Consider the following 27,923-nt stretch of genomic DNA (forward strand, 5'->3'; position numbering starts at 1 on the left):
GACTCTACGGCTGAGTTTGAATGTTTGCACGGTCTTTTAGAGTGATTCTCGGGACACAGCAAAAGTCCTGCCGCAATCTGATTGGTGGAAGAGGATCGCAGTTGCGTTCCAAGTTTTAGTATAAATAGGGGAAGTGTTGGAAATGTTCAGAGCATTCCTAACTCAAATGAAACTAGCAAAGATGCCAGTGACTACCCGATCTGCATGGTTGAAACGAGCTCGAGAACGGACAGCCGCTGGAGCTAGCGGTTTCGATCCGAAGGAGTCGGATAATGCCCCCCCTCAAGAGGAGACGGAGACGTCTCGATCCCATGAACTCGTTCCGAGTTTCAACATCGTCAAGCCATCCGGGGATCCTTTGCAAACGAAACTCCGGATGTACCGAGCTCGTCGCAAGAGACTAGGCGCGTATATCAAAGCACTTTGTCTTAAACTTGAGCAAGTCTATCGGCTCTGCCGATTGGAAGGGACTATCCGAGTCCTGGATGAGCTCATCGCCGAAGGTTTCTTTCTGGCGAAGTGGCGCATGACTCGTCTACTTGCTGAGCATGCATCGTGCAAAGAACAGGTCTCCCGTATGGTGGTGCCCAACTTACCCGAAGGTGATTACGAACCTTTGGGAGAGTCTGACTTCCCGCGCATCACGGACGTCTGGGCCTACCAAGCTAGCGTGGAGAGGCTGAGGCGGTACATCAACTACTTGGAGTCAACGGACCATTTCTTCCGCGAAAGCCATGCCATAGAAGGTCCATGTGCCTTCGTGGAGGAGATGGTGTCCAAGGGCTCCCAAGTGCCGATGGAAAGGCTTGAATCCTTAAGGCGGGATCGTCAGATCTTGCGATCTGATCTGAGCAAGGTGGTGGTGGAAGAACCGTTGGAGTCCGATCTATCTGGTCCGGCTCCCAATCTGAGACTATAGGACCGTCCAGAATGCTAGTGATGGGAATCAGTTTGTGCCAAGATCAGAAGACTCGTGATTAGCCTTCACATGGGAACTAGTTCGCTGATAGGACGCTTGTCGCTTTTTTTAAAATTTTTTTTTCATTTTGGTGAATTGTCGAACTGAATGTAATCAATTCGAAATTAATTGAAATTTAATGGAAATTTAATGACAATTTATTGGCAATTCTTCAGCAAAGTCGATGTGAGATGTAAAGAGAGTCAGACATATGTGAGATGAAAGAGAGTCAGACATATTTCGGGGAAAACGAAAGGTCATGTGATGGCTGAGTTATAGTGAGTTATGGCTGAGTTATCACAAGAAACATTTACGGCTAATAAATATGACTTTACGGCTGAGTTTTAATATTTATGGGGAAAACGAAAGGTCACTTTACGGCTGAGTTATTGTGAGTTATGGCTGATATATATGACTTGACAGCTGAGTTATAAAACTTACGGGAAAACGGTTATAGTGATTCATGCCACGACTGAGTTATAGTGATTTATAAATCCGTAATGGCTAAGATATCGTAATACCGGTTATATTATATTAATATTAAATATTACAAAAAGAAATCAAAAGAAAAAAGTTAAGTTTAGAGTTCATAAAGAACACGAGACGACAGTACAATGGAAGATGGTTTTTAAAACCGATTAAGAGGAGGAGGAACCAGGAACTTTTAGTTTCTCCCAATCAAGAGGAGGAAGAACCAAACACTGTTCGACATCAGCCTCCGCAATCTCTCTCATTACCTCTAACCTCTGGTGCTCTGTCTCTAAGTTGACAAGTTCTCCACCCAAGATTTGATTCAGCTGGGATATTTGAGCGTCGATTAGTTCCACTTGATGCTCAAGGGCGGTCTTCTCTTCCTTCTTCTTCATATGATCATTCATAATATGCAGAACTGCTTTGTAGCGATCAGCTATCTCCGCCTCAGCCTCGGCTGAGTTATCAAAAGAAAGGTCGCGTTTTTTAGGTTAACTTATGGTTTCCCGTCAAAATAATGCTTAACAGCTGAGTTATAGTTTTACGGAAAAATGAAAGGTCTCGTTGATGGCTGAGTTATAGTAAGTAATAGCTGAGTTATCACACGAAACAATGTGAAAGTAGATAGCTGATATATATATGACTTGACGGTTGAGTTATCAACAATCTGAGAGCAAACGACTGGTTTATACGACTTGACGGTGAGTTATTACACAAAATAAAACAAATCTCCCTAACTACATCCGACAAGTTTTCACATTGTGCCCAACTTGCTTACATCACGAACATGCTGGTTGCTTCCTAGGGCGTTTATTTTCAATGGCAACTTCCAAAGATGATTTAATCCTACGCTTCTTGGGCCTTCTTGGCTGGTTCACAATAATCGAAGGCAAGCACTTCTGATTATCCACAGCTTCAGGAGCAGGGAATGATTCATCTGGAGGCATAATTGAACCAGCCCATCCGTTAACCAAATCGACACTCCTAAATTTCGGATCACACATGGATATACGAGACACATCCATATGCTCTGCAGCTGCGATTGCATGGATGCATGGTATTTTCTCGTGGTCGAAACGACGACATGTGCATTTTTTTAGTTCCAAATTTACAACATGCAAAGATGATCCATATCTCACTTGCACACCTACAGCATCAATCGTTAGTACCTCCATAAGTCTTGCTGCGATGACACGGTCCTAGTAGGGAGTAGAATTAAAAAAAAAATGTTTTAGGCTGAATTATGAAAACAATGACGGCTGAGTTATGAAAACAATTATGGTTGATTTATGGAAACGATAATGGTATTGGCTGATATATGGAAACAGTTATGGCTGATATATGAAAGCTGTTATGGATGAGTTATGTAAACTTACTTGTACCAGTTTCTCAACACCTCGAGTGAGCGTTGTTAGCTGTGATTCCGTATCCTCTCTCCGTTCAGAAAACCATCTTGTCATCATATTCCATATCGATTCTAGTAGTCGAACTATGGGAAGACTTCTAGCATTTGACAGTGCATGGTTCATTGATTCTACAATATTCGTTGTCATTAGATTGTACCTTTCACCCGTGAAATGAACACGCGCCCACATTCGGACACCAGGTCGTTGGAGGTATCCATGTAGTTCGGGATGACGTGCTTCAATCTCATTAAAAGCCTTATTAAAATCAGACAGCCTAAAACACCTTGCCGCTTTTTTCACTAGAGTGAACAAATGTTTTCCTTTGAACTTCACCAAAATGTTCTTATACAAATGGTAAGTGCAAATTCCACGCGAAGCCAACGGATACACTTGACCAATCGCTTTCCCTATTGACTTATGTCTGTTGGAGATTATCGCAAGATCCTTTTCGTCAGGAATGGCAACTTTGAGTTGTGTAAAAAACTAACGCCAAGACTCATCATTTTCAGTGCCAACAACAGCGAAAGCTAATGGGAAAATTTAAAAGTTACCATCCTGAGCTAGAGCTGTTAGAAGCGTCCCTTTGTAACTACCATGGAGAAACGTTCCGTCGACAACAATAACTTTGCGCATGAAAGCAAACCCAGCAATACTCGCACCAAAAGCAATAAAAACATATTTAAATCTGTCTTCATCATCTATTTGAAGACGCGTGACTGTACCCGGATTTTCCCTTCTTAACTTGTATATGTACGAAGGCAACTCGCTAAAAGTATCCTCAGGAGTTCCCTGATCGATCAGCCTTGCATTCAGCAGCGTTCGATATGCCTTCCAATAACCCATCTGTTGACACCAAACAAATTAATAAATCAGCCAAAAAATATAGATACCTCAGCCGATACATTCGAATAAGTCAGCCGTAAATAATCAATAAATCAGCCGTAACATGTAAATAACTCAGCCTATACATACATATTAGTCAGCCATTATTATCAATAAGTCAGTCGAAACATAGTTATTACCTTTAAACTAAATTGCTTATTGAAAATGACTCCGACACTTTTAGGTTTAACATCCAGACCAAGATCACCAAGATAGTCCCTGTATAGACCTGCCAATACATCAGCTGTTGATTGGCGGGATCTAATACAACGTTCCGTCAAAGAACATGTGTGTTCCAAATCGTATAGACGAACATGAAAATCCGGGTCATCCCCTTGTACAGATGCACGAACTCTCCAAAGACATCCTTCAACCCAACACCTAAAAATCACCTGTCTCGGATTTGATACTGGTACATTAAAATCAAATCCATCCCTAACCGAAATAAGTTTCATGTGATTCCTGAACTCCTTTTTTCTCCTGTATCTTTGTCATACAGCAATTTTTAGCGCTGACACCTCCAACCTAATAGCCTCCGGATTCATCTTCGATCCGACAAAGTTATCATCTTTATGAGCTTTCTTCTGAGGAGGCGGAGTAGGTGGGTCTTCCTCTTCTTTACTCTGAGGCTCGCCCAATACAGAAAATTGCTCATCATTAGATGACTCACCATCGGAGTCGTCGAAAAAATTAAATTGGCTTGAAAATTCATCGTCTTCTTCTTCGTCAGATGCTACTTCGACAACTTCTTCTTCTTCTTGGTTTTCTTTGTCAACGATCTTACCATAATCAAAACAAGTGCCTTCAAATCCCCCACCGTACACTTTGAATGTAGATTCTAATTTCGATTCACTGCTTGGCCGAATCATCCTTCCTCTAGCTTCACTAGTTTTTGTAGACTCTTTCGCCGAAAACTCTCATCGTCTTCTTCTTCGTCAGATGCTACTTCGACAACTTCTTCTTCTTCTTGGTTTTCTTTGTCAACGATCTTACCATAATCAAAATAAGTGCCTTCAAATCTCCCACCGTACACTTTGTATGTAGATTCTAATTTTGATTCACTGCTTGGCCGAATCATCCTTCCTCTAGCTCCACTAGTTTCTGTAGACTCTTTCGCTGAAAACCCTACACAGAGACTTAGCTGATCGGTGTTCCATAGCCCCAAAAAACATTGCAACTGTCGATCATTGAAGACAAAAACTGGTGGAGTATCATGTGCCATTAGTTTCAGTGCCTTGTTCGAGAACATGTAGCTCTGCTTTAGCTCATGGCTAAACGCGTCCAATCTGTAGTCTTCAAGAACAAGCTCCACAAGCTTGTCGTGTGTTGTGCCACCATCGATCTGCACAACTATACACCCTCTATCGTCGGTGTTAAATACATATCTCTGTTTCTTTACCCAATTACCGGACACAACTAGTACCGGAACTGGATCCATGAAAGATGATGAAGAACAAGGTGAAGAAGAAGTAGAAGAACAATGTGAAGAAGAAAAGTGAAGAAAAAGTATAAGAACAAGGTGAAGAAGAAGGTAAATAGTTCACTTATTTACCAGTTGAAGAATAAGAGTCGAACGACGTTTTGTATTTCCGGAAAAAAAAAATATGACATGGAATGATGACATGGATGTTGCGTCCGACGTGGCAAGTCAGCCATGAAACAATTAATAACTCAGTCTATATAAAACTCAGCCATCAAACAGATTATAACTCAGTCACAACATAAAAAACATTACAGTAATTAAAAAGCAAAAAAAATTGCTGCCAAATTCAGCTGCTTCATCAACTGAAAATATGTAACTCAGCCGTATCGTTTAATAAGTCAGCCGTAACTGAATAACATTCTAGTAATTAATCTTTTGCTACTAAGTCAGCCGTCGAATGGCTGAGTTGTACGATAAGTCAGCCTATCACGGCTGAGTTGTACGATAAGTCAGCCTATCACGGCTGAGTTGTACGATAACTCAGCTAGTCGGAAAATGGTAACTCAGCCGTGTCGTAGTGATAACTCAGCCAAAATTTTAACAACTCAACCATGGAGTGAAAACTCAGCCGTAAGGACGGCTGAGTTAGAGCGTAACTCAGCCAGATTTTGATAAGTCAGCCGTAACTCTTGGCTGAGTTATGCTCTAACTCAGCCAGATTTTGATAAGTCAGGCAGATTTTGATAAGTCAGCCGTAACGCTTGGCTGAGTTATGCTCTATCTCAGCCGTCCGCTCTTACTCAAATGTTTTTTTCCATAACTCAGCCGGAATATACCTATAACTCACAGCCGCAACATACCTTTGTAACACGTTATGGCTGAGTTATTGTTACACGTCAGCGTTTTTGACGTGGCGTCTGACGTGCAATGACATTTTTGTAATTACGTTTTTCTGGTAACATAAAACAAGGGCACGCTGGGCATTTTGAAAATACCCGAAATATTCTAGTAATAAAATCTTTGTTTGTAAATTCTGGTAATATTACCTAATTTGGATAACATTTGAGTAAATCACCCTATTATATATATATATATATAATGAAATTTTGGTTTCCTACATTATGAACTTTTTTCAGAAGTTTCAAAACTTTTACATGCCATACGGATCAGGGATCACTAAGCCATCGGTCGCCTGGTTGATTTTGTTATTTGTATCAAGCACAAATTACCAAACCATATGTTCGCTATATATTATGTATCACATTATATCAAAGAGAAAATAAGAACCGATTATTTCGGTTGCGGGTATACAATGGAAATTGACATCATTCGCCCTTCGACAAGGATATGATCACTCTTTGGCTCATCCAACCGATAAATTTGCAGATTCACTTACCTCAGCTCCTTCGAAAATTGGATACAAAAATTTGAAACGGAAACAAACAAGCGATCTTACTTCCACAATCCTTCGACTGTTATATCTTAAATTTGCTTATGATTGTGACTATTTGTAAAGGGTCCAAAAGATCGCTTGTGTTGCTTGTAATAATGCACCATCTTGAATATTATGGCACCCTTTAAACCATCATATTCATACTAAGCAATTAAAACTCTTATCATATCACCGAAAACCCATAACATCTAATTTTGGTGGGAAAATATGCTAGACAAGTAAAAGTAACCCAAAACTAATAACAAGTTCATATATTATTTTAATGATAATCTATATGAAATTACCCACACTCTCTACTTGGTTTTCTTCTCAATCCCAACCGCCACAATCACCACCACCGCAACCACTACCACCATAATCAGCACCACCACCAACACTATCACCACCACCACTATAACCACCACAAACATCAACACCAATACTATCACCACCACCAACATTATCACCAGCACCACAATCAGCACCACCAACACTATCATCACCATCACTATACCTACCACAACCACCACCACCGAAATAGTAATATGAGTTGCCGTAGTAGTAAGAGTTGCCTCCGTCATTTCCTTTGTGTTTATATTCTCTCATGTTCCCTCCCTTTTTACTATTCGGATAGACGAACCTATCAAGGCGGGACACATCGTGTTTTGCTCCAGCATCCCTATACATCTCCATCAACACCTTGTTCGCTGAGTCTTTAGACTTTGTATCAACTACAAGTTATGTTCTACGCAGCATCTCTATCGCTTTCTTACTTGAACCACCATTTAAATAAGCCTTTGCAATGCTTATCCCCGTTTGCCAGGCCAATGAGAATGGTGGGTCGTCTTCAACTTCTAACTCCATCAGTAACTTGTCCACTGCCTCCACGTCGGGTACACTTGCGTAAGCCTTCAAAACGTTATTGGCCGTGAGATTCTTGTCATGCTCTACTCCATTCTCCTTCATCTGTCTCAGGATCTCGTCGACCATGTGTCTTTCTCCAAGAAGAGCATAAAGAGATATCATATTATAGTAAGGGTAAGGTTTCAATAGCATATTTTGCTCTCTCATCTTCTGGTAAGTGGCTTCGGCTTCGTGCCGTGTTGTCTTGGATGTTGTGTACAAGTATAAGAGAGTGTTGTAGACTGAGTCGTCCCTCATGTTTTCAGGAATGTTTTTGAAGAAATTCTCTGCTTCTATCAACCCTGAACTGATCTCAACAAGATAAAGCCGTGATGCAAAATCTTTAGAGCTTAGATCATAAATACCTCGATCAGTTATCCACTCTGAGACCTAACACATCACCAATAACAATGATATATATAACCCCTTTATGAGATTTATTAGGAATCTATATAATAATAACAATCCGAATAAATGCAACCAACAGTTGCGTTTTTTCAATCGTACTTTTTGGATATTTTCTGAAAAATTGTGATGGATCATTGAAACGGTTATTTATGAAAAATTACAACTGTTCACTGTAAAGTTTTGTTGATTGGAACATTCGTATCTTTTGAAATCTATATATATTTGTTTGTTTGAACTGTTTTCATTTTTTTTGCGATGACACAAAATCAACTAAAATTTCAATCTCAACGGATTATACATTTTTCTAAATTATTTTCTAGCATTCATTCTTTTAAAAGTCAATAAATTCCTCTAATTCTTGATTTAACAAAAGATTTTTGGAATGATGAATCTAATTTACATTTTTTAGTTAATTTTAAATATAAAGGTTTAATGAAAATACTTAGAGTGTTTTTCCAAGAGTTAGATGGATTACATAGTGAGTTTTTGGATTTGACTTTTCAATATGGTAACAATCCGAATAAATGCCACCAAAGATTGTGTTTTTCAATCGTACCTTTTGGATAATCTTCCAAAAAATCTGTAGAAAATTTAAATTATGTGTTTAACAAAAAGTTGCAATTGTTCATTGTAACGGTTTTTTTGTAAAGTTGCAACTGCTCATTGTAGAGCTGTGTCTATTCGAATATTCATATCTTTTGAAATCTATATATTTGTCTGTTTGAACTGTTTTTATTTTTTTTGCCATGACACAAAATAATATAAAATTTCAATCTCAACGGTTTTTACAGATCTCTAGATTATTCTCTAGCATTCATTCTTTTAAAAGTAAGAAATTCCTCCCATTTTTGATTTAACAAAAGATTTTTGGAATGATGAATCTAATTTACAACTTTTAGTTAATTTTATATTAAAAATTAATTAAAATACTTATATATAATAGATATCCGAATAAATGCCACCAAAGTTGTATTTTTCAGTCATACCTTTTGGATAATGTTCCAAAAAAATCTGTAGAAAATTTAATTTGTGTGTCATACACAAAGTTGCGATTGTTCATTGTAATGGTTTTTTTGTAAAGTTGTAATTGTTCATTGTAGAGATGTTTCTATTCGAAAATTCGTATCTTTTGAAATCTATATATATTTGTCTGTTTGAATTGTTTTCATTTTTTTTCCCATGACACCAAATAATATAAAATTTCAATCTCAACGGTTTTTACAGCTCTCTAAATTATTCTCTAGCATTCATTTTTTTAAAAGTAAAGAGATTCCTCCAATTCTTGATTTAACAAAAGATTTTTGGAATGATGAATCTAATTTACAACTTTTAGTTAATTTTATATCTAGAGTCTTTTTTGAAGAGTTAAATGGATTATATAATAAGTTTTTGGATTTGACTTTTGAATATGGTAATAAAGAAGTCTTCTACTTAAAAGCAGTTTATATGAGTTTGTAGGTATAATCAAGTGCACACAGAACAATTGCAATTTTCCGTAGTATCTTTTCATAAAAAAATATTTTTATTTGTTTTTTTTTAAAATTCAAACTGTTGTCTCTGTTCATTGTAGAGTTGTGTCTTTTCACTATATTTTCTTTATATTTTTTCATCACAACTTTTCGTTTTAATAGGTGTGTCTATTTAAATAATCATGCTTTTTGAACTCTCTTTATATTGTCTCTTCATCACTAACTAACAAGTTTGTTGAAACAAATTTTCTATTTTATGTTGAGTCTAGATAATTGAATATATTCTATAATCTAACTAAAATTTTAGAAATGATTATAGCAATAGAGAAATTTTATACAACTTAATATTGAATTTACAGTTGTGTCTATTTATCTTAACTTTCCGTTAAAAAGATATTTTAATATTTAAAAATAATAATAACAATCTGAATAAATAAGAACAACAGTTGAGATTTTTCGTAGTACTTTTTTGTAAAAAAATTGGTTTTATTTGTTCTTTTTAAAAAACTCAAACAGTTGTATTTGTTCATTGTAGAGTTGTGTCTTTTCACTATATTTTATTTATATTTTTTCATCACAACTTTTTGTTTTAATAGGTGTGTCTATTTAAATAGTCATATATTTTGAACTCTCTATATATTTGTCTCTTCATCAATAACTAACAAATCATTGTTGTTGAAACAATTTTTTCATTTTATGTTAAATCTAAATAATTTGAATATTAATATCTAATATTCAATGTTATTCTATAATCTAACTAAAATTTTAGAAATGATTATAGTAATATAGAAATTTAATAAAACTTAGTATAGAATTTACAACTGTGTCTATTTATCATCACTTTTCGTTAAAAATTATTTTAATATTTAAAATTTATTTTATTTGTTCTTAAGAGTTGTGTATTTTAATTTTCCATTGATACTGTTTCACTCATTATTAAATATATTTATAATTATAATTATTTAATAGAAAATTACATTACTCATTATAACTATTAGCTCAATATTCTCAGTAAAGATCACTTCATCATAATAATTTTTTTTTTTTGCAGCTCTTTACCATAATTCTTCATAAAAATATCTTATATTTATAATACTTTAAACAATATGTTTTGCAAAGTTGCGTTTATTCTACATAATATTTTTTGTTATAAGTTTTCATTTTGATGATTGTGTTTTAGTAACAGTTTTTGTATTCAAACCATTCTATTACATTCAAATAATTTCATAATGTATATTTTTAATTTTAAATTCAAATAATTTCATAATGTATATTTTTAAATTTTAAATTTAAATTATTTTATTTCTAAAATACTTCGCAGGGGGTCTGAGTCCTAGTAAATATAATCTCAGAAGAAATTGAAAACGAGAAGGGAAAGAAGTTGAGACCTGGAGGGCATGGTTGAATCGCTGAGACACGCATAGGGCGTCGATGAGGCGTCTTAGATCCGTAAGGTTTACTTCGTTCCCTTGTTTCAGCCATTTGTCCAGCACAGGTGTAACCTTCGATCGTTCCCGTTCACTCCCCATGACCCGACTATGTAAAGTGTCATTGGACGTTAGGGTTCCGGCGAATCGAATCGACGGTGTTCTCCTGGAAAAGAATTTTTTTATTGCGTATCGTCCAAGGCGTTGCATCGTGCTCTCAACTCTCAAGATTTTAAGACGGTAAATCTTATATAAATAAATAAAATATGGGGAAGAAAGTTTTAATCAAGTCGGTTAATCTTAGTGGATTAAATATGTAAATTGTCTTTCATTTTATTCTTTTTAATTAATTCACTAATTCTAAAATCTGAACCAGAAAACAATATCCATTGATTTTAAAATTATTGTATATATATACATTTTTGTCAGCTTTGTTCCATAAAAATCTGATAAAAGAAAGTTAATCTCAACGACTTGCAAAAATAGCTGGCACGTCTGTTAGATTGTAAACTAATATTACCGGAGGCTGATCGGAAACTGTACTTCGGCTTTTGAACAACGAGGGTATAGAGTCGTTGGGGTGAATTATACAAATTTGCTGAATTTATTAATTAATGACCTACTCAAAATAGACTAGTCCAGTTCCAGTATAGTTGCTATCACTTGGTTGTTCTCTAATTCTGAAAAATGAAGTCTTATTAATTACATGAGAGGTCTTAATTAATTATGTAAAATAAAAAGAAAAGCTCTAGCTAGATCAGGAAGAAAACTCCCTTTCATTTTGCATCAAGTACGACTGATCTAAAAGGTAAAAGCTTACTTTTTTTTTTAAAGGGAAACCTCACTTTCACTTTTGAAACAAAATAAAAGCCAAACAACAAACTATAATGTATGCGGCAGACTGATTACCTTATAACAAACAAATAAGGTTACAATATTTTGCAGCTAGTTAAGACTCATTTATATATATTATAGTTACTAACAAATAGTCACTACAATGTCACAAACTATCACTCATATAGTTTACAGTTGTGGTTACAATTTTGTCACTAATTGTGACAATATTTGGTCATGATTTATTTCATCACAATATTTTGACAAACTAACTACGAATTTATGATAGATAAAAATGGTCACAAAACCATAACAAAAATTGTCACAGATTTATGACGAATATTTTTCATCTCTAAATTTGTCATAATAACTCAATTTTTTTTGGTAGAGACTATAAGAGGTAATAACAACATCATATCAAAAATTGAACAAAACATAACGAAAAAACAGTTACAAATAAATCATTTTTGTATAGAAATCAGTTTCTCTTTACTAAAGTCCAATTTTCTCAATTCAATAGTCATGAGGTATAAAGAGATTATACTTTCTCCATCAAGCATTGAATCTAATGATTGATTTTAGTAGTTAAAACTCATACAAAACTTTAATAAAAATATAAAAGAATCAACGTAAAGAAACTAACCTTTTGTTCACCTTAGGATCATTGTTTTTAGGAAAGTTAATGGTTTCCTTCTACCTAATTCTTCTTTATCGGAATTTTTATCTTGTTTATAAACATGTCATAGATAAAAAATGGATGAAGTTTCAAAATTGATATCTTCCATTAGGTCGTTCTGCCACTATAATAGCTATCTTTCCAAGACCTTGATCATCCGCCGGAAACCCTCCAAAACAAGGGCAGCCAGTAGTTGCCTCTTTCTCTAGCATCCAAGCCAATGCAATCTGATGTCGATATATTCAGTCATTTGCTTCCACACTAATCGTAATTGTTATTGACATTTATTGATCAGCTTGGTATTATTATATAGATTTACAATAATATTTTTATAGTATTACTCAATTATGTTAAGGTAATGACAATTCTAATGGACAGTTAGTAAATAGAGAACTAGTCGTCATCAATTAATTTAGCCAACTACGTATATTAATTGGTAAGATTTTTTTTTTTAAGATCCAGCAACTATGCTTAGATCAAGAAAATTCATTGTTATTTTAAAACGGCTAATGATACAATTTCAGACTCTCCTGAAGTCAATAACTACTCCCTCTGTTTCATAAAGAGTGTCATTTTGACACAAGACACACAAATTAAAAAAAACTAGAACTATACAAATATACCCTTATTTAATGAGTATTTAATTATTTAAGTTTAGTAATTTGATCTGAAAAGTCACATTGGAAATGTAAGTGACATTCTTTGTGAAACAAAAAAAAATAGTGCAGAACGACATCCTTTATGAAACAGAGGGAGTATTACTCCCTCCGATCCCATATAAGTGTCGTTCTGGACTTTTTTGAGTAGATTAAGAAAACAAACAATTTGACTGTTTTAACCTCTGAAATTAAACTAATTTACCATGTTATTTTTTGTTTTCTTTTTTATTCAATAAATTATTTTATTTTTTCTTCTCTATATCTTTTTCTTTACGACAATGGAGTCACAACTCCAATTTATTTTGTCTGCACCGATTAGTTGATTAAGAAACATAGATCTCAATTCACTTGATTCTTCAACTGATCTCATCAGGGAGATAAGCAATTGGGAGTGCGAGCTGATTTGAAGCAAATCAAAACCAAGAGCGGACTCCATAGCTGTTTTCAAAAGCCATGGCTTCGGTCGATAAAGCTGACGCCGTGAATCGATGGGAGCTTGAACCTTCAAAAAGGGAGAAACCTAAGGCATCTTTGATAATCCAACCCAGTCCACAATTTTCTGAGGATCTGGTCCAAGCGGTGTCGATAAAACAAGAGAGCTTTGCTGGGTTTGGTTCATTGGTTGCAAGCGTCCGAGGTTTATGCAAATTGACAAGGGATTGTTGAGCTTCGTGCCAGGCTTTAGCTTCGATTATGGCTTTAAGGATGGTTTCTTCTTTGGTGAACTTTCAATCTGCAAAAATCCTCTGATTTTGTGCTTTTGAGAGGATTTATCGGCCAAAGTTTCCGTGAAGCAGAAGTGTTTGCGATAGAGATGATGACGAAGAGCTCTGTTTCATCTGTTCTTCTTACTCCTTTTAAATCCTCAGTTGGTACATTTTGCTCTGTGTTTTTCTCTATTGGCTTAAGCATAAAGGGTTTTGTAGAGAGACTTAACAATGGCTTAAATCTTGATTTTTTGCAGGCAAAGAAAAGCAATTCACCGCCTCCGAGTATGCGTATTAGAAGAGCAATTGCAGGTGCTTTGTTGGAAGATTTAAGAGAAGCTCCAAAGTCTATTTCAAAGTTGGCTTCTCCAAATCATGAATCAAGTACAATAAGTTGGAAAAACCAGAGAAGATTTTCAGTCTACGAGGAAGACTTAGCACACTGAGCAAGGTTTGTATAAATTGGAATGGTAATCGATATAGTATGAAATTCACAGATTCTACTTATGTAATCTCTCTGGATCCAGAGGAGACGGAGAAGCGCGGCGGCAAGTTGGTGAGCAAAGAGAGTTGGCAAGAAGGATTCCATCTGTATGACTTAGAGAGCTTCTCATTGGATTCTTTGAGAAGGTTGTGATGCTTTATCAGTCATTGCAGAGGTGAAAGGTATTGTCTTTGTATCCTCTTATTCTAATTCTGATTTTTAATCTTCTCATGTCTAGACCTTTGTTAATTTGGTTTCAGCATCTATAGACCATTATGGTATCGATGGTGTATGAAATTCACAGATTCTAATTCATTTAATCATTGCAATTTGGCCTTTTAGTATTCTTCCCAATTTCAATTACTAACAACTTTTACTAAATTAAATACTTCCATGACTACGATGAATAGAAGTGGAGGGAAAGGAAAAAAATTCATAGAAGAAGAAAGCTAATGGAGGCAACAATTAAAATTCAAATATTTTCACAATTCTTTATATTTGGTGTAACGTGAATTTGATTGATCATCTTCCATGGCTAACTTCGATCTAAATCTTTCACTTTCAGAAAATACAAACCATTCCTTTGATTTGAATACCATTCCAGCGAATAGTGATGATCATGATTCTGAATATGGAGGTTTAAGAGATGACGGTGGCTACGTTCTTGTGGGTGAGGAAACAATGGAAGCAGATGTAGATCCAGCTGTAACGATTATAGCATCATCTGAAAGTACCATCTTTATCAATCTCAACGTCAATCCAACAGATGAATCATTTGCTGATATTTTAGAACTACATGTCGATGAATTGTATGAAGAAAATGAAGATCACATTGGAGACCAAGGTAAGCTGAATTTTTTTTTTAGTTGATTTATATGTACTGTTATTGATGTCAATCCATATTCTCCATTTTGGATCAGGAGCAAACGAAAATGAAGAAACTCAAGATCACTTTGTTGGAGAACAAGGTTAGTATTCTTGTTAACTTGAAGAAGATTTTTTAAAAAATTACATCTGATCTCAAGTCTGAAGCTTTGTTTAGTTGCAGCTTGATGATGATGGTAATTTCAGTTTGGTTGTTCAATCACGTCATCCTTGTTTATAGTATTCCAGCGTTTAGCAAATGACATGTTTTGCAAGATGAACCGCTGCATCAATATCACAGTAAGAATTGCAGTTGATTTATTCTTACTGATTTCAGTTTTGACTATTTTCCATTTCCTTTCTTTCCAATATTTGTTTCACATCAAAGGTACGACTGTTTTTTTGCAGAGAAGAGGCTATCATGATGTCTCAACAAGAAGGTACATACTCTAATCCCAGGTTTTTGGAGTACTATGGCAAATATATCTCTGAATAGATATATTCTTTCCAGGTTCTTGCGACTCCTTCTTTACTGCTTCCATATTTTAGACCGGCCAATTTTCAGTCACAGATAAGAAAAGAACTGAAGCAATGTTGCTTAGATGCTACCTGAAGCGTGAAATGCCACAATGGAGGTATCCTCACTTTTGTTACTCAGCAACCAGTTAGCAAGCTTTACTTGTCTTGTGATTCCTTGTTTTCATCTCTCTTTTTCCTTGAAAATTTTGGGATTTAGTTAAGTCCAAGATGCTATCAATGGATGAAGATAACTTCAAAGAAGCCATTGAAAGGTGTATAACTTCAAAGAAGCCATTGAAAGGTGTAAAAGATCATTTCTTTTTACGTGAACCACTTTGATCGCTTCATCGTTGAAACATTTGTTTTTTGTTGCTTGTTTCTGGTATGGATATGTGAACCTCTGATATTTAGAAACTGGATTTCTCTTTTTTTATTATTTGGAGAACAAACCATAGGATAACTTATTGGTGATCATATAAAGAAGAGACCACTAGTAGATAATTCAACAGCAAAATCTAGTAATAATATGGAAAATAAATTTTATAGAATGTCAGAATCATGTCTTGCATCTCTTTGTCAGGATGAATTTCTCCTTCCGCAATGAAGTGTTTGTTGAGATCAAAGTCATGCACCACTTTTGGCTTCACATCAGTAATCTCCTTGCTCAAATGAAAGTCTTCTTCTTCCTCAGGGACTTTGTTGAGATCAAAAGCATGCACCACTTTGACATTAGTTTGCTTATCTCCATTTTCTTCTACTTGCACTGGATTTGCCATTTTGTTGCTTTTTCAGATTTGTGACTAACCCAATATATATTGTTAAGTGACTCTTCATATTGTGTCTATTGATATCCATCATTAATGTAGTATGTTGATGTAATATTTTCAATACTTGGCATTTTCAGTTTTAGTAATTTGTGTTAGTTTAATTAAGGGTATATTAGTAATTTTGGTTGTGTTATTCCATTTTCCAAAACCAACGACACTTAATCAAAAAAGCATTAATTATTTCTATGATTAATGCTTTATCAAGAAATATAAAAGTTTGATGAATTTATTAACGACGTTGGGGCTTCTGCAGTGAAGAAAATACAGAAAAAAATTGTTCGACGTTATCATTTTATGATATTACATGCCATCTTTATCCCATTTATATTTTGTATTTCTTTTCCTTTTAGATTGAAATTCTTTTTTTTTCTCCAACTAGTATTTTATTTTCATGGCTACATTTTACTTTAGCAATTTGGAGATCATATTTGTACGATGAGAAAGTCACAAAAGTTTGATCAATCAATGAAAATATACCTCGGAGCTCCATATCTGGTAATCCTCTTCTTCGATGGAAACCTTTTGTCGCCAAGGTTGTTGTAATGCCATGCTACTACGTAAGTGATCACTAAGGCTTTTATTTTCTAGACATGTATATAAATTTTCTGTACATCTTTAATTTGAGGGAAAGTAATGTACAAGCCCATTAAAAGAACTTGTGAGACAATGAGAGTTGAATTTGGGATGCACTGGTGGTGGATTTGGATTGCAGCAACAGTAGTTAAAAGATCTGTGATCCTCTCTTTTTCGTGTTCTTTGGTGGAATGCTAGATTCTCTTGGAAGTCTTTCAACAGATCCTAAAGCCATATCTTCCCGCGTTTCACAGGTTTCTTCAGAATTAATTAACCGCTAATATTCTCTCTTTCTCTCCGTCTTGATTTTTGCTTTACACTTTTGTTATTTGTTTTTTTTTTTTGGTTCAAGAATGCTCTGTACTTGGTCTACCTAGGATTGTTCAATTTGGTATCAGCATGGATAGGTACGTGTCTAGCTACGTTGATCTGTGCTTTTTTTATAATGGTACTAAAAACTGTTTTTCATGTTTTTAATTGAAATGGTGTATTGGCAGGAGTTGCTTGCTGGATGCACTACAGGGGAAAGACAAACAACACGATTGCGTATAAATTATCTCAAATCAATCTTACCAATAGATAGTACTTTCTTCGATACGGAAACTAGAGATTCAAACTTCCTATACCATATCTCAAGCGACGCAATCTTGGTTCAAGATGCAATTGGCGATAAGGTAACCCTTTTTAATAATTATAAGGACGAAACAAAAACTTTGTAACTAGATGAAATGTTTTCTTGTTTTCTTTTTCTCAGACTGGCCATGTTTTGCGGTACTTATGTCAGTTCATTGCGGGATTTGTGATTGGTTTTTTGTCGGTATGGCAACTAATGTTGCTCACGTTAGGAGTGGTTCCATTGATAGCAGTTGCAGGAGGAGGCTATGCTATAGTCATGTCTACAATTTCAGAGAAGAGTGAAGCTGCTTATGCTGATGCAGGAAAAGTTGCGGAAGAGGTTTGTTTTAAAAACTAATATATGTGTTTACGTGTGAAAGAAGTTTTCATTATAAAAAAAAGGAACCATAATAACATTTCAGTTTTTTTCACAAAATATGTTTGTATGACATGCTAAAAAATGGGAAATCAAAGCAAACATATTAAAATATCAGGATCGTTTTATTATTCGGTTCTTAACACAATTCTATGGATTATCAGGTCATGTCACAGGTGAGAACAGTGTATGCATTTGTAGGAGAAGAGAAAGCTGTAAAATCTTACTCAAATTCTCTCAAGAAAGCTTCAAAACTCAGTAAAAGGAGCGGTCTTGCTAAAGGTTTAGGAGTTGGATTAACATATAGCCTCTTGTTCTTTGCTTGGGCATTTGTTTTTTGGTTTGCAAGTCTTCTTGTACGCCACGGAAAAACTAGCGGAGCAAAAGCCTTCACAACGATCCTCAATGTCATTTACAGTGGATTGTAAGTCCAAAACATCCTAGATATTTTCTTGATATATCATCAGCTTGCATCATACATATCATTTTCTTACAATTGCAGCGCCTTAGGTCAAGCCGTGCCTAGCTTATCTGCAATTTCCAAAGGCAGAGTTGCTGCTGCAAATATTTTTAGAATGATAGGAAACAACAATCTTGAACGTTTTGAAAGATTAGACAATGGGACAACATTGGAAAATCTAGCTGGGAAAATTGAGTTTCATCGAGTATCTTTTGCATACCCTTCCAGACCAAACATGGTTTTTGATAATCTTAGTTTCACAATACGTTCATGCAAGACTTTTGCATTTGTCGGTCCAAGTGGTTCAGGTAAAAGTACAATCATATCTATGGTTCAACGATTCTATGAACCTGACTCAGGGGAGATTCTATTGGATGGAAATGACATAAAGAGCCTGAAGCTGAAATGGTTGAGAGAACAGATGGGATTAGTGAGTCAAGAACCAGCTTCCAACATTCTTCTTGGTAAAGAGAAGGCAAGTATGGTTCAGATTGTAGAAGCTGCTAAAGCAGCCAACGCAGATTCTTTCATTAAATCATTACCTAATGGTTACAACACTCAGGTAAATTATCTAATTGTTCATAATTATATATCTTCTCATATTTTTTCTTTATTTAATCACTGGTCGAACCATTAATATAGGTTGGAGAAGGAGGGACTCAACTCTCAGGAGGACAAAAACAGTGGATTGCAATTGCTCGAGCAGTTCTAAGAAATCCAAAGATATTACTTTTAGATGAAGCAACGAGCGCTCTTGATGTCGAATCAGAGAAGATTGTTCAACAAGCACTTGATAATGTCATGCAAAAAAGAACAACAATTGTCGTTGCACATAGATTATCCACCATTCGAAATGTTGACAAATTTTTTGTATTGAGAGATGGTCAATTTATGGAAACGGGAAGCCACTCAGAACTGATATCAAGAGGAGGACATTATCCAACTCTTGTGAAATGTCAAGACACAGAGCCTCGAGAAAATTTGAGATCAGTCATGTCTGAATCTTGTAGATCTCAAGCTGGATCTTTTAGTTCAAGAGGAGTTTGTAGCTCAAGAAGGACTTCTAGCTTCAGGGAAGACCAAGAGAAGACTGATAAAAATTCAAATGGTGGAGATATAAGTTCGTCTTCAGTGATATGGGAACTTATAAAGTTGAATGCTCCAGAATGGCTTTATGCATTACTTGGCTCAATTGGTGCAGTTTTGGCTGGATCACTACCGGCATTGTTCTCCATGGGGATTGCTTATGTGTTAACCACGTTTTATTCACCTTTTCCTAGTCTGATCAAGCGCGAAGTCGAAAAGGTAATTATTATCTTTGTTGGAACTGGAATAGTAACAACTCATATATATCTCCTCCAGCATTACTTCTATACACTTATGGGAGAGCGTCTTACTTCTAGGGTTCGCATATACTTGTTCTCAGGTAAACAAACACATTTTAAACATCTTTGGTTTTAGATCGAATTGAATACATATGTTTATATATCTTTTTACAACAATTTCAGCGATTCTTTTGAATGAGATTGGGTGGTTTGATCTGGAAGAGAACAACACTGGCTCACTCACTTCAATCTTATCTGCTGATGCAACCTTGGTGAGGAGTGCTATAGCAGATCTTCTCTCGACAATAGTCCAGAACAAATCTCTTACAGTCACAGCCTTAGCACTTGCTTTTTTCTACAGTTGGCGTGTTGCAGCCGTAGTAACTGCTTGTTTCCCTCTTCTCATTGCTGCTTCACTTACTGAGGTAACTCAAAACCAAAGATCTTCTTTCAACCATAATTTGAATTTTGAAACCAAATAAGCTTGAATGTTATAGCAATTATTGCTAAAAGGCTTTGGAGGAGATTACACAAGGGCTTACTCTAGGGCAACTTCATTGGCGTGTGAAGCGATTGTGAATATAAGAACTGTGGCTGCGTTTGGTGCTGAAGAGCAAATCTCAGAACAGTTTCCTTGTGAGCTAAGCAAACCCACCAAGAATGCCTTACTCAGAGGTCATATCTCTGGATTTGGATATGGTTTATCTCAGTGTCTCGCCTACTGTTCCTACGCACTTGGTCTCTGGTACATTTCAGTTTTGATACAGCGGAAGGAGACAAATTTTGAGGATAGTATCAAATCTTTCATGGTATTGCTCGTCAGTCGTCACAGCTTACTCGGTAGCAGAAACGCTTGCGTTGACCCCAGATATCGTGAAGGGCACTCAAGCACTCGGTTCTGTTTTTAGGGTACTACATCGAGAGAGTGAAATACCCCCGGACCAGCCTGACTCAAGATTGGTCACTCAGGTCAAAGGAGATATAGAGTTTAGAAACGTGAGCTTTGCGTATCCCACGAGACCTGAAATCGCCATTTTCCAAAATCTTAATCTCCGGGTTTCAGCTGGGAAGAGTCTTGCGGTCGTCGGACCTAGTGGTTCAGGAAAAAGCACAGTGATCGGACTGATCATGAGATTCTACAATACGACCAGCGGAAAACTTTGTATCGATGGGCAAGATATAAAAACTTACGCAAGAAGATAGCGTTAGTCTAGCAAGAACCGGCTCTGTTTTCAACAACCATACACGAAAATATCAAGTATGGGAACGAGAAAGCGTCGGAGGCAGAGATCATTGAAGCCGCAAAAGTCGCGAATGCGCACGAGTTCATAATCAAGATGGAAGAAGGATACAAAACGCATGTGGGAGATAAGGGAATGCAGTTATCAGGTGGTCAGAAACAAAGAGTGGCTATCGCGAGGGCATTTTAAAGGATCCTTCAGTGCTTCTCCTTGGTGAGGCAACGAGTGCTTTGGACACAAGCTCGGAGAAACTGGTCCAGGAGGCACTAGAGAAGCTGATGAAGGGACGAACAACGGTGTTAGTGGCTCAAAGGCTCTCAACTATAAGAAAAGCAGACATGATTGTTGTGTTGCATAAGGGAAGAGTTGTGGAGAAAGGAAGTCATAGGCTTGTTTCCAAATCTGATGGGGTGTATAAGCAATTGACTAATCTTCAAGCAGTGGTGTGACTGAGATATATCATCGTTGAAGTTTCTTTTTTTTTTTTTTTTTTTTTTGTAATTCAAATTTATACGAATAATATGACTTTGTTGTTTTGATAGATTACAAACCCCAAAATTTAATCTACATAATAATGAAATACCTGTAAACTATAATTAAGAATTCTTGGTTCACAATATATCTAAAAATGGAAAATCCATGTCTTTTTATCTAGTAGTAGTAAAATCTACGATGACTTTCCAACCATAAGACCACTAAAAAAACCACACAAATAACAAAAAATTCCACTACCTTGATTGTAAGATATTTCAACATCCTTAAATGCATCATAATCCTCTTCTTGCTAATCGACTGTAACATTTCCCTAACCTTGAATGCGTTCCCTTCGGTACAAAACCGAGAAATCAGCAAACCCGGTATTCTCACATCCAGCTTCGGTCCACTCGGTATCCACTCACCATATACCTTCTCTGCTCCTTGTACATCGTCCAGCTTTAACAAAGAGCTAATCACAATTCGATATCCATCGTCTATCTTCAACGGAGTCCTACCAAATTTTACCTTATCAGCCTCCTTTTGTTCTTCCTCCTTCGTCTTCATATATTTGTCCCAAAGAAGGTGCACCTCTCTTTTACACCCGGCTACATCACCATACATCTCTATCGCTTTCTTTATTGAACCGGCTTTAGCGTAGGCCTTTGCCATTGCAGCCACTGTGCCACTATCTAGCTTGATTCCATCTCCTCTACCCCACTGTCTCATAAACATTTCCATTTCTTCTACCTTTGATTCAGCCGCGTATATCTTTAAAACTTTGTTCACCGTGAGACTATCAGGATCGACGTTGTTCTCCTCCATCTCACGAAGAATCTCCTCCACCATATTTGATTGCTTGTGGAGAGAGAGAATCAAGCTGAATGGTGAAGGTTTCAAGAGGAACCCGAGCTCTCTCATCTTCTTGAAAGTGGTCATGGCTTTACCCATGTTTTTGTCTGATTTTGCGTAAAAGCTTAAGAGAGCTGTGTAGACAGAGTAATCCTTCATGTTCTCAGGGATGTTTTCAAAGTACTTCTCTGCTTCTTCCAAACCCAACACATTCTCAGTCAAGTAAAGACGAGCTGCATAATCTTCCGAATAAAGACTAGAAACTCGTTTTTCACCCATCCACTCTGAAACCTAACAGTTGAAAACAAGCTTATTGTCAAAGTAATGCACCGTACGTGAACGTCAACAATATTAGTTTGATTTGAAATATTGAAATAAAGTTATAATGAATTAAAAACCTGAAGCGCTTTTGAAAACTGATTGGAATCATGGAGATTCTTGATTAGGCATTTGAGATCAGACTGTTTCATTTGATGTCCCCATTGCTCCAAAAGCGGAGTGATAGGCTTATTCATTCTTCTGTCCTTTACAGCTTTACTGCTCATGAGTTTCTCAGCCATCTCTGTCATTCCCCTGTCTCGATACCCAGAGGCCAACATAGTCGGGATTCGGATATCAAACTCAAGTGGCAAAGATTCCCACACTTTGTAAATCTTCTCCGCCTCAACGATATCATCCACCTTCAAGAGAGAACGTATCACAGTTCGGTAACCATCGTTATCACGTTTTCCTATGTTCTTCTTGTAAAGGTTCCATATACGTAAAACCTCTTCTTTCTCTCCAGCTTCACCATACAGCTTCATGAGATGGTCGTAAGCTGATTTTAAAGACTTGTCATCCACCAATTTCTCGGTTAAACGCAGCATTTTTACAGCCTTCCCACTTGAACGGGCTCGTACGTAAGCCTTTGCCATGTCAAGAGTTGTAAGCCACTCGAGTTTTATCCCGTGAATGGCTTCCCACTTATTCAAAAACTTCTCCATCGCGGTCACGTCACACACAGCCGAGTATAGCTTCAACACGTTGTTTACTGTGACACTGTCGGGCTCCACGTCGTTACCTTTCATCTCACGTAAAAGCTCCTCGACTTTATCTCGATCTTTTAGTGCACAGTAGAGAGACATCATTGCATTGAAAGGATAAGGTCTTAAGAGAAAACCTAACTCCCTCATTTTAAGGAACGTGGCTTCAGCTTTACACAGAGTTTTGTCTGATCTTGCGTACGAGTTTAAGAGAGTGGTGTAGACAGAATCGTCTCTTGCGTTCTTTGGAATACTTTCAAAGAACTTTTCTGCTTCTTCTAAGCCTACAACATTCTCTATGAGATGAAGCCGAGCTGCAAAATCTTCTGGGATTAGATTGCAGATCCTTTCTCTACTCATCCACTCTGATACCTAATAAAATCACCGTAAGACATCAACTCCAACACCTATAAGAGATGGAGAAACCGAATCGGGAAAAAAAGGGGGAGAGTGAAAACCTGAAGGGCTTGGTGAGATTGGTTGGAATCTCGAAGCTTCTTGATGATGACTCTAACATGTGAAGGGTTCACTTGATTCCCCTGTTGCCGCCAGTGTTCAAGCACCGGAAGGATTTGTGCATTTCGATAGAGAGCATCCGAAATACGGTGCTGCAATGTTTGGGCGCTCGCTACTGTGGGAGATGATGATAGGGTTCCGAAGGAGCGAATGCCGTAACGCGTTGCGTGTTGTAGAAGAATTCTCATCATACTCAAGTTGGAAGGAGAAGATACAAGGATCGGAAAACCTAGCTAGCTAGGGTTTAAGCAACTACGGTTTTTGTGCCGCGTCTTCTTTATTAATTTTCATTAAAAACAAAAATTTTCATTAATTAATTTTAATTTTCATTAATTAATTATAAGAGATATTTGTAGAATATTTTAACGCTGGTGTGGTTTCCTATTGTTTAGGCTTGTCTAGCAAGCTTTTATTTCGTTTTGTTAGAGTAAAAAAAATCACCTAAAATTGTATGCATTTCATGACAGATTTACCTGTCCATTGTCCGATAACAGTTCTACACGTAACTATCTATTAATTAAGTATAAATATATATCAACACTTATTAATTTATCAACATATAAACACATTTATCGACAAAAAAAATTTACACTTCACTTAATTGATATAATATAACTATAGGATAAATTAAATCATACATAATGTTCAGATATGCACAGTGACACAGTGTGATCTCTTTGAAATCGCGTACTAGATTTAACTATAAACAAACTTCATTAGTAGTAAATCCAGAACATACATCTTCAGCCCATATAAACACGAACGTATTTATCAACAAACAAAATAATTAGTGAAATTCATTACAAATTTACAATGTTGAGATATTGACAACAACAAAAAAAACAACTACTTTTACGAGCGTGAGTTCCGCCGACAAACAGGGCAGGAACCATGAATCTTGAGCCACGCATCGATACATTCGACGTGGAAACAGTGGTCACATTGTGGTATGCACCGTACGATCTCCTTGCTAGCATATTCTGATAAACAAATGGGGCAGATGATACCATTAGTACCCGGAAGCCTTCTACTTTCTCCCAACTCCACTTTCTTGTATGATTCTATTGTAGACTGGTCAAGACCTGTAGTGACCACAACCTCTCTTGGTTGTTGAGTTACTGTTCTGGATGCGAAAGCTGTATTTTGTCTTCTCTGAGTGACGAACCTCTCAGAATTGTATATACGGATAACAATACAAGTAGTGAAGATGATGATTCCTCCGATTGTGCAAAGGGTAATAATTAGTACTCGTAATCTATTGCTTAGACCACCTGCCAAATAACGTTACTAGTTAACTAGGAAATTCGTGACCAAGATTTATATAGCTTACAAGTTTTTGTTTTTGACGTTGTGGATCACCACCCGAATTTCAAACATGCATATATCATATTGTTGACAAAAAAAAAAATAGTAATAGAAATATAATTAGTTTCATTTTTTGTATATTTTTATAATTAATATTCAGTTTAAGAAATGTAATTATCAAATTGAATTGAATCTAATATGATTATCATATCAAACATAATCATATTCAGTTCAATTCGGGTTTCGTTAGAATGTATATTTTGTTTATAGATTTTTAAAATAAGTAAGATGGTTGAAATTTATAGAATTGTAGTATATTAAGAGTATCTCCATCAAAGCATTTTAGTGAATATCTTACAAGTTGCTTAGCAAAAAAGCAGATTAATTATAATGGAAATAATCTGATTTTGCTAAGAATTGATTGTTAGCTTAGATGTTTTAGGATCATTAAGAACCATGGGTGTGTTGGTTTGTGATTGGTTGGAGTAAAAAAAAAAAAAAAAAAATTCTTTTTCTTCTTTCCCGATTTTATTTTGCTCTCCTCTCTCTCCTTAATCGTTTCTCTGTCTCTCCTCTCTCGTCTCTTCGATATCGATATATCATAATGGAAAAGCTTGAGAGAAGATGTATAACACTGGGCAAAGCGTCTTTCACCGGCGATATCATCATCTCGATCGACTGCGGCACTATCGACGGTGGCGGTTCATCAATTGGAGAGGGTTTTTGCTTCACCAAATCGGAGATTGAAGTGGTCAATTCTCGAATTGTTTGGTTTAATCGTTTCTCTAGGTAATAATCTCTTTGATTTCATTAGTAGATCGATATGAATCATTAGTTTTATGGATTTTAATATAACTGGCCTCTTGAATTTATATCGACATGATACTGGATTCAGGGCTTTTCGTGGATAGTATATTGTAGGATTCACTAATTGTGACTTTTTTGGCAAACCACCTTTGAAATCGAATTAGAATTACCTACTGGAAATATCTGATTCTTACTTGTGTTTCTTGAATTCATCATAACTGAGAACTGATTGATCTGGTTTATCTCGAGTGGTGTTTTTGAACTCATGTTGCAAAGCTTGTCCTGGCTGTGAAGAAAAAAACACAAGTTGAGTCTAATGATGTTTGTTTCATGTAAATCGATTATGAAGAGCTTGTTGTTGTTTGTTTGAGGCATGGATTTTGCATATGTCATAGTTTTGTTTTGAGCATTTGAGAGTTCATTATATCTCTCTCCCTGTCTATCTTTCTCATTGTCGTCTGAGACTGATTCTAGTTGTGTTCTCTTCTTTAGTTTGTATTTCATAGTCATTACGATGGTGCCATCAACAACCAACCAACCGTCAAACTTATCCAAAGAAATGATCAGATCAATCCAAGACAATTAACCATGAGTTTTCATTGTAATAATCTATATGTTTTGGCACTTGAATTTCAATATAACTGGCCTCTCTTCTATTTCTCAAATTTTTAAGAAAAATATTTTTAAAATCCTCAAATTTAACAACTTTCAATTAACCTATGAAATATTAAAGTTTATTATGAAGTTCTTAATTTCACTTTTTTCAAAATTAAAAATAAAATCTGTATTAAAATACTTTACTTAAGATGCTTTCATGAAGATACTCTAAATACCCTGGCCTTTTTGTCAAAATGTACCCATTTTAGTGGAAATAAATTTTGTTTTCTAATAATTTTTGTATGAAATCGTTTACTTTAACTTAGATCAAGTACCCTGACACCAACATTTTGGTCGAAGTATTATTAGCGTGTGGAATGAAAGATTGGGAATACTTGCATACGACGTTGAAGTGAAATATTTAATTTAATAATAATTTTGAAGCAACTATATAATTAACTAATCAATTAGTCAATTCATCATAGCCAAATTTAAATCCTACTAGGATTTTTGTAATTTATTTAATGAGTAAATAAGTTGGGAAAAAAAACTTGATTTGAAATTTTCCACCAAAACTTCTTCAGCCTTAACAAAACTGACATTTTTCGGATTATAAGGAAAGAAAAAGAAGATAAAACAATCAAGATCGTACCGGATTTATCAGCGAAGCATTTGACTTGGAGGGAGGCCTTGTTCTTGAAACCACATCTCAAGAATTGGTTTTCACAACTCCTGCAATTCGGCGAGCTCCATTCCAGCATAAGGTCTACATAGTTGATCACACCAGAGAATCTCTCTTTAAACAGCACATCTTTAAATCCCACGCTAACTGGAACAGCTAGTCTCTTCACGACCTGGCAAGAAGGTAGCATTGAATTTGCTAGAGACAGGTTAGACGTGGCGAAGAAGGATGTGGTAGAATTGCTTAGGCAAGTTATGGTCGGATACCAAGACGGGATCACGATCTCATTAGGACAGGTTAAGAACGTGTAGTTGACACTGAAACCATTAGAGAAAGGAGATCCTGAAGTATTAAAGGTTAAAAGCCTTTTCACCAAACATTTTTCAGGGTCGCTGATATAAATCTGCTGCTCTGAGTAGTTGATAGTCTCGACAAGAAATGTTCCGGACATGGGAAGCTCTAGGACTGTCTTATTGATCAGTTTGTTGCAATGGACATTGAATCCTGTATGCCCGCAGAAGGGAAAACGAATAGGGACACCAAGTCGTTCACAATTATTAATATATGATTCCATATATGAAGAAGGACATTTTTGAGGGTTTGAGGCGTGTCTGAGAGGGAAAAGGAAGACGAAGAGGAAAACTAAAAGGGAAAATTGTTTTGAGAGAGTCATCATAATAATGTGGTCCGGTACTAATAGAATTGATTTTCTTTTTAAAGGAGATCAAC

At 36.0% G+C, this 27,923-nt stretch overlaps 2 protein-coding genes, 1 long non-coding RNA gene and 2 pseudogenes across 4 annotated transcripts; 2 read left to right on the forward strand and 3 right to left on the reverse strand.

Moving 5' to 3' along the window:
* Positions 1-6,886: 6,886 nt before the first annotated feature.
* On the reverse strand, positions 6,887-10,989 carry LOC104743577 (putative pentatricopeptide repeat-containing protein At1g43010; annotated as a pseudogene).
* A 6,810-nt stretch (positions 10,990-17,799) lies between these two features.
* LOC104743578 (ABC transporter B family member 14-like) lies at positions 17,800-21,388 on the forward strand (annotated as a pseudogene).
* A 202-nt stretch (positions 21,389-21,590) lies between these two features.
* On the reverse strand, positions 21,591-23,994 carry LOC104743579 (putative pentatricopeptide repeat-containing protein At1g28020). Its single transcript, XM_087486023.1, has 3 exons — positions 23,746-23,994; positions 22,664-23,659; positions 21,591-22,556 (listed from the first exon to the last, which is right to left on the reverse strand). Exons 1-3 carry the CDS (start codon positions 23,992-23,994, stop codon positions 21,591-21,593), a joined length of 2,211 nt encoding a protein of 736 aa, XP_087342149.1.
* A 504-nt stretch (positions 23,995-24,498) lies between these two features.
* Positions 24,499-27,892, reverse strand: LOC104741410 (RING-H2 finger protein ATL20-like). Of its 2 annotated transcripts, XR_015580168.1 has the most exons (3): positions 27,165-27,881; positions 26,110-26,201; positions 24,940-25,074 (listed from the first exon to the last, which is right to left on the reverse strand). XR_015580168.1 is itself a non-coding variant. In XM_019235858.2 (2 exons), the coding sequence occupies exons 1-2, from the start codon at positions 27,868-27,870 to the stop codon at positions 24,656-24,658; spliced, it is 1,125 nt and encodes a 374-aa protein (XP_019091403.1). In that variant the 5' UTR covers positions 27,871-27,892; the 3' UTR covers positions 24,499-24,655. The 2 variants fall into 2 exon arrangements, 1 of the variants encoding a protein (XP_019091403.1); XM_019235858.2 differs by lacking the exon at positions 26,110-26,201 and having other exon boundaries at positions 24,499-25,074; positions 27,165-27,892.
* LOC109128810 (uncharacterized) lies at positions 25,619-26,580 on the forward strand. The gene is made up of 2 exons (XR_002035118.2): positions 25,619-25,897; positions 26,408-26,580. It is a non-coding gene; the product is annotated as an uncharacterized LOC109128810 (long non-coding RNA).
* Positions 27,893-27,923: the final 31 nt, after the last annotated feature.

Source organism: Camelina sativa, chromosome 14 (assembly GCF_030686135.1).
Source record: "Camelina sativa cultivar CO46 ecotype springtype chromosome 14, ASM3068613v1".
In the NCBI taxonomy this organism is placed as follows: domain Eukaryota; kingdom Viridiplantae; phylum Streptophyta; class Magnoliopsida; order Brassicales; family Brassicaceae; genus Camelina; species Camelina sativa.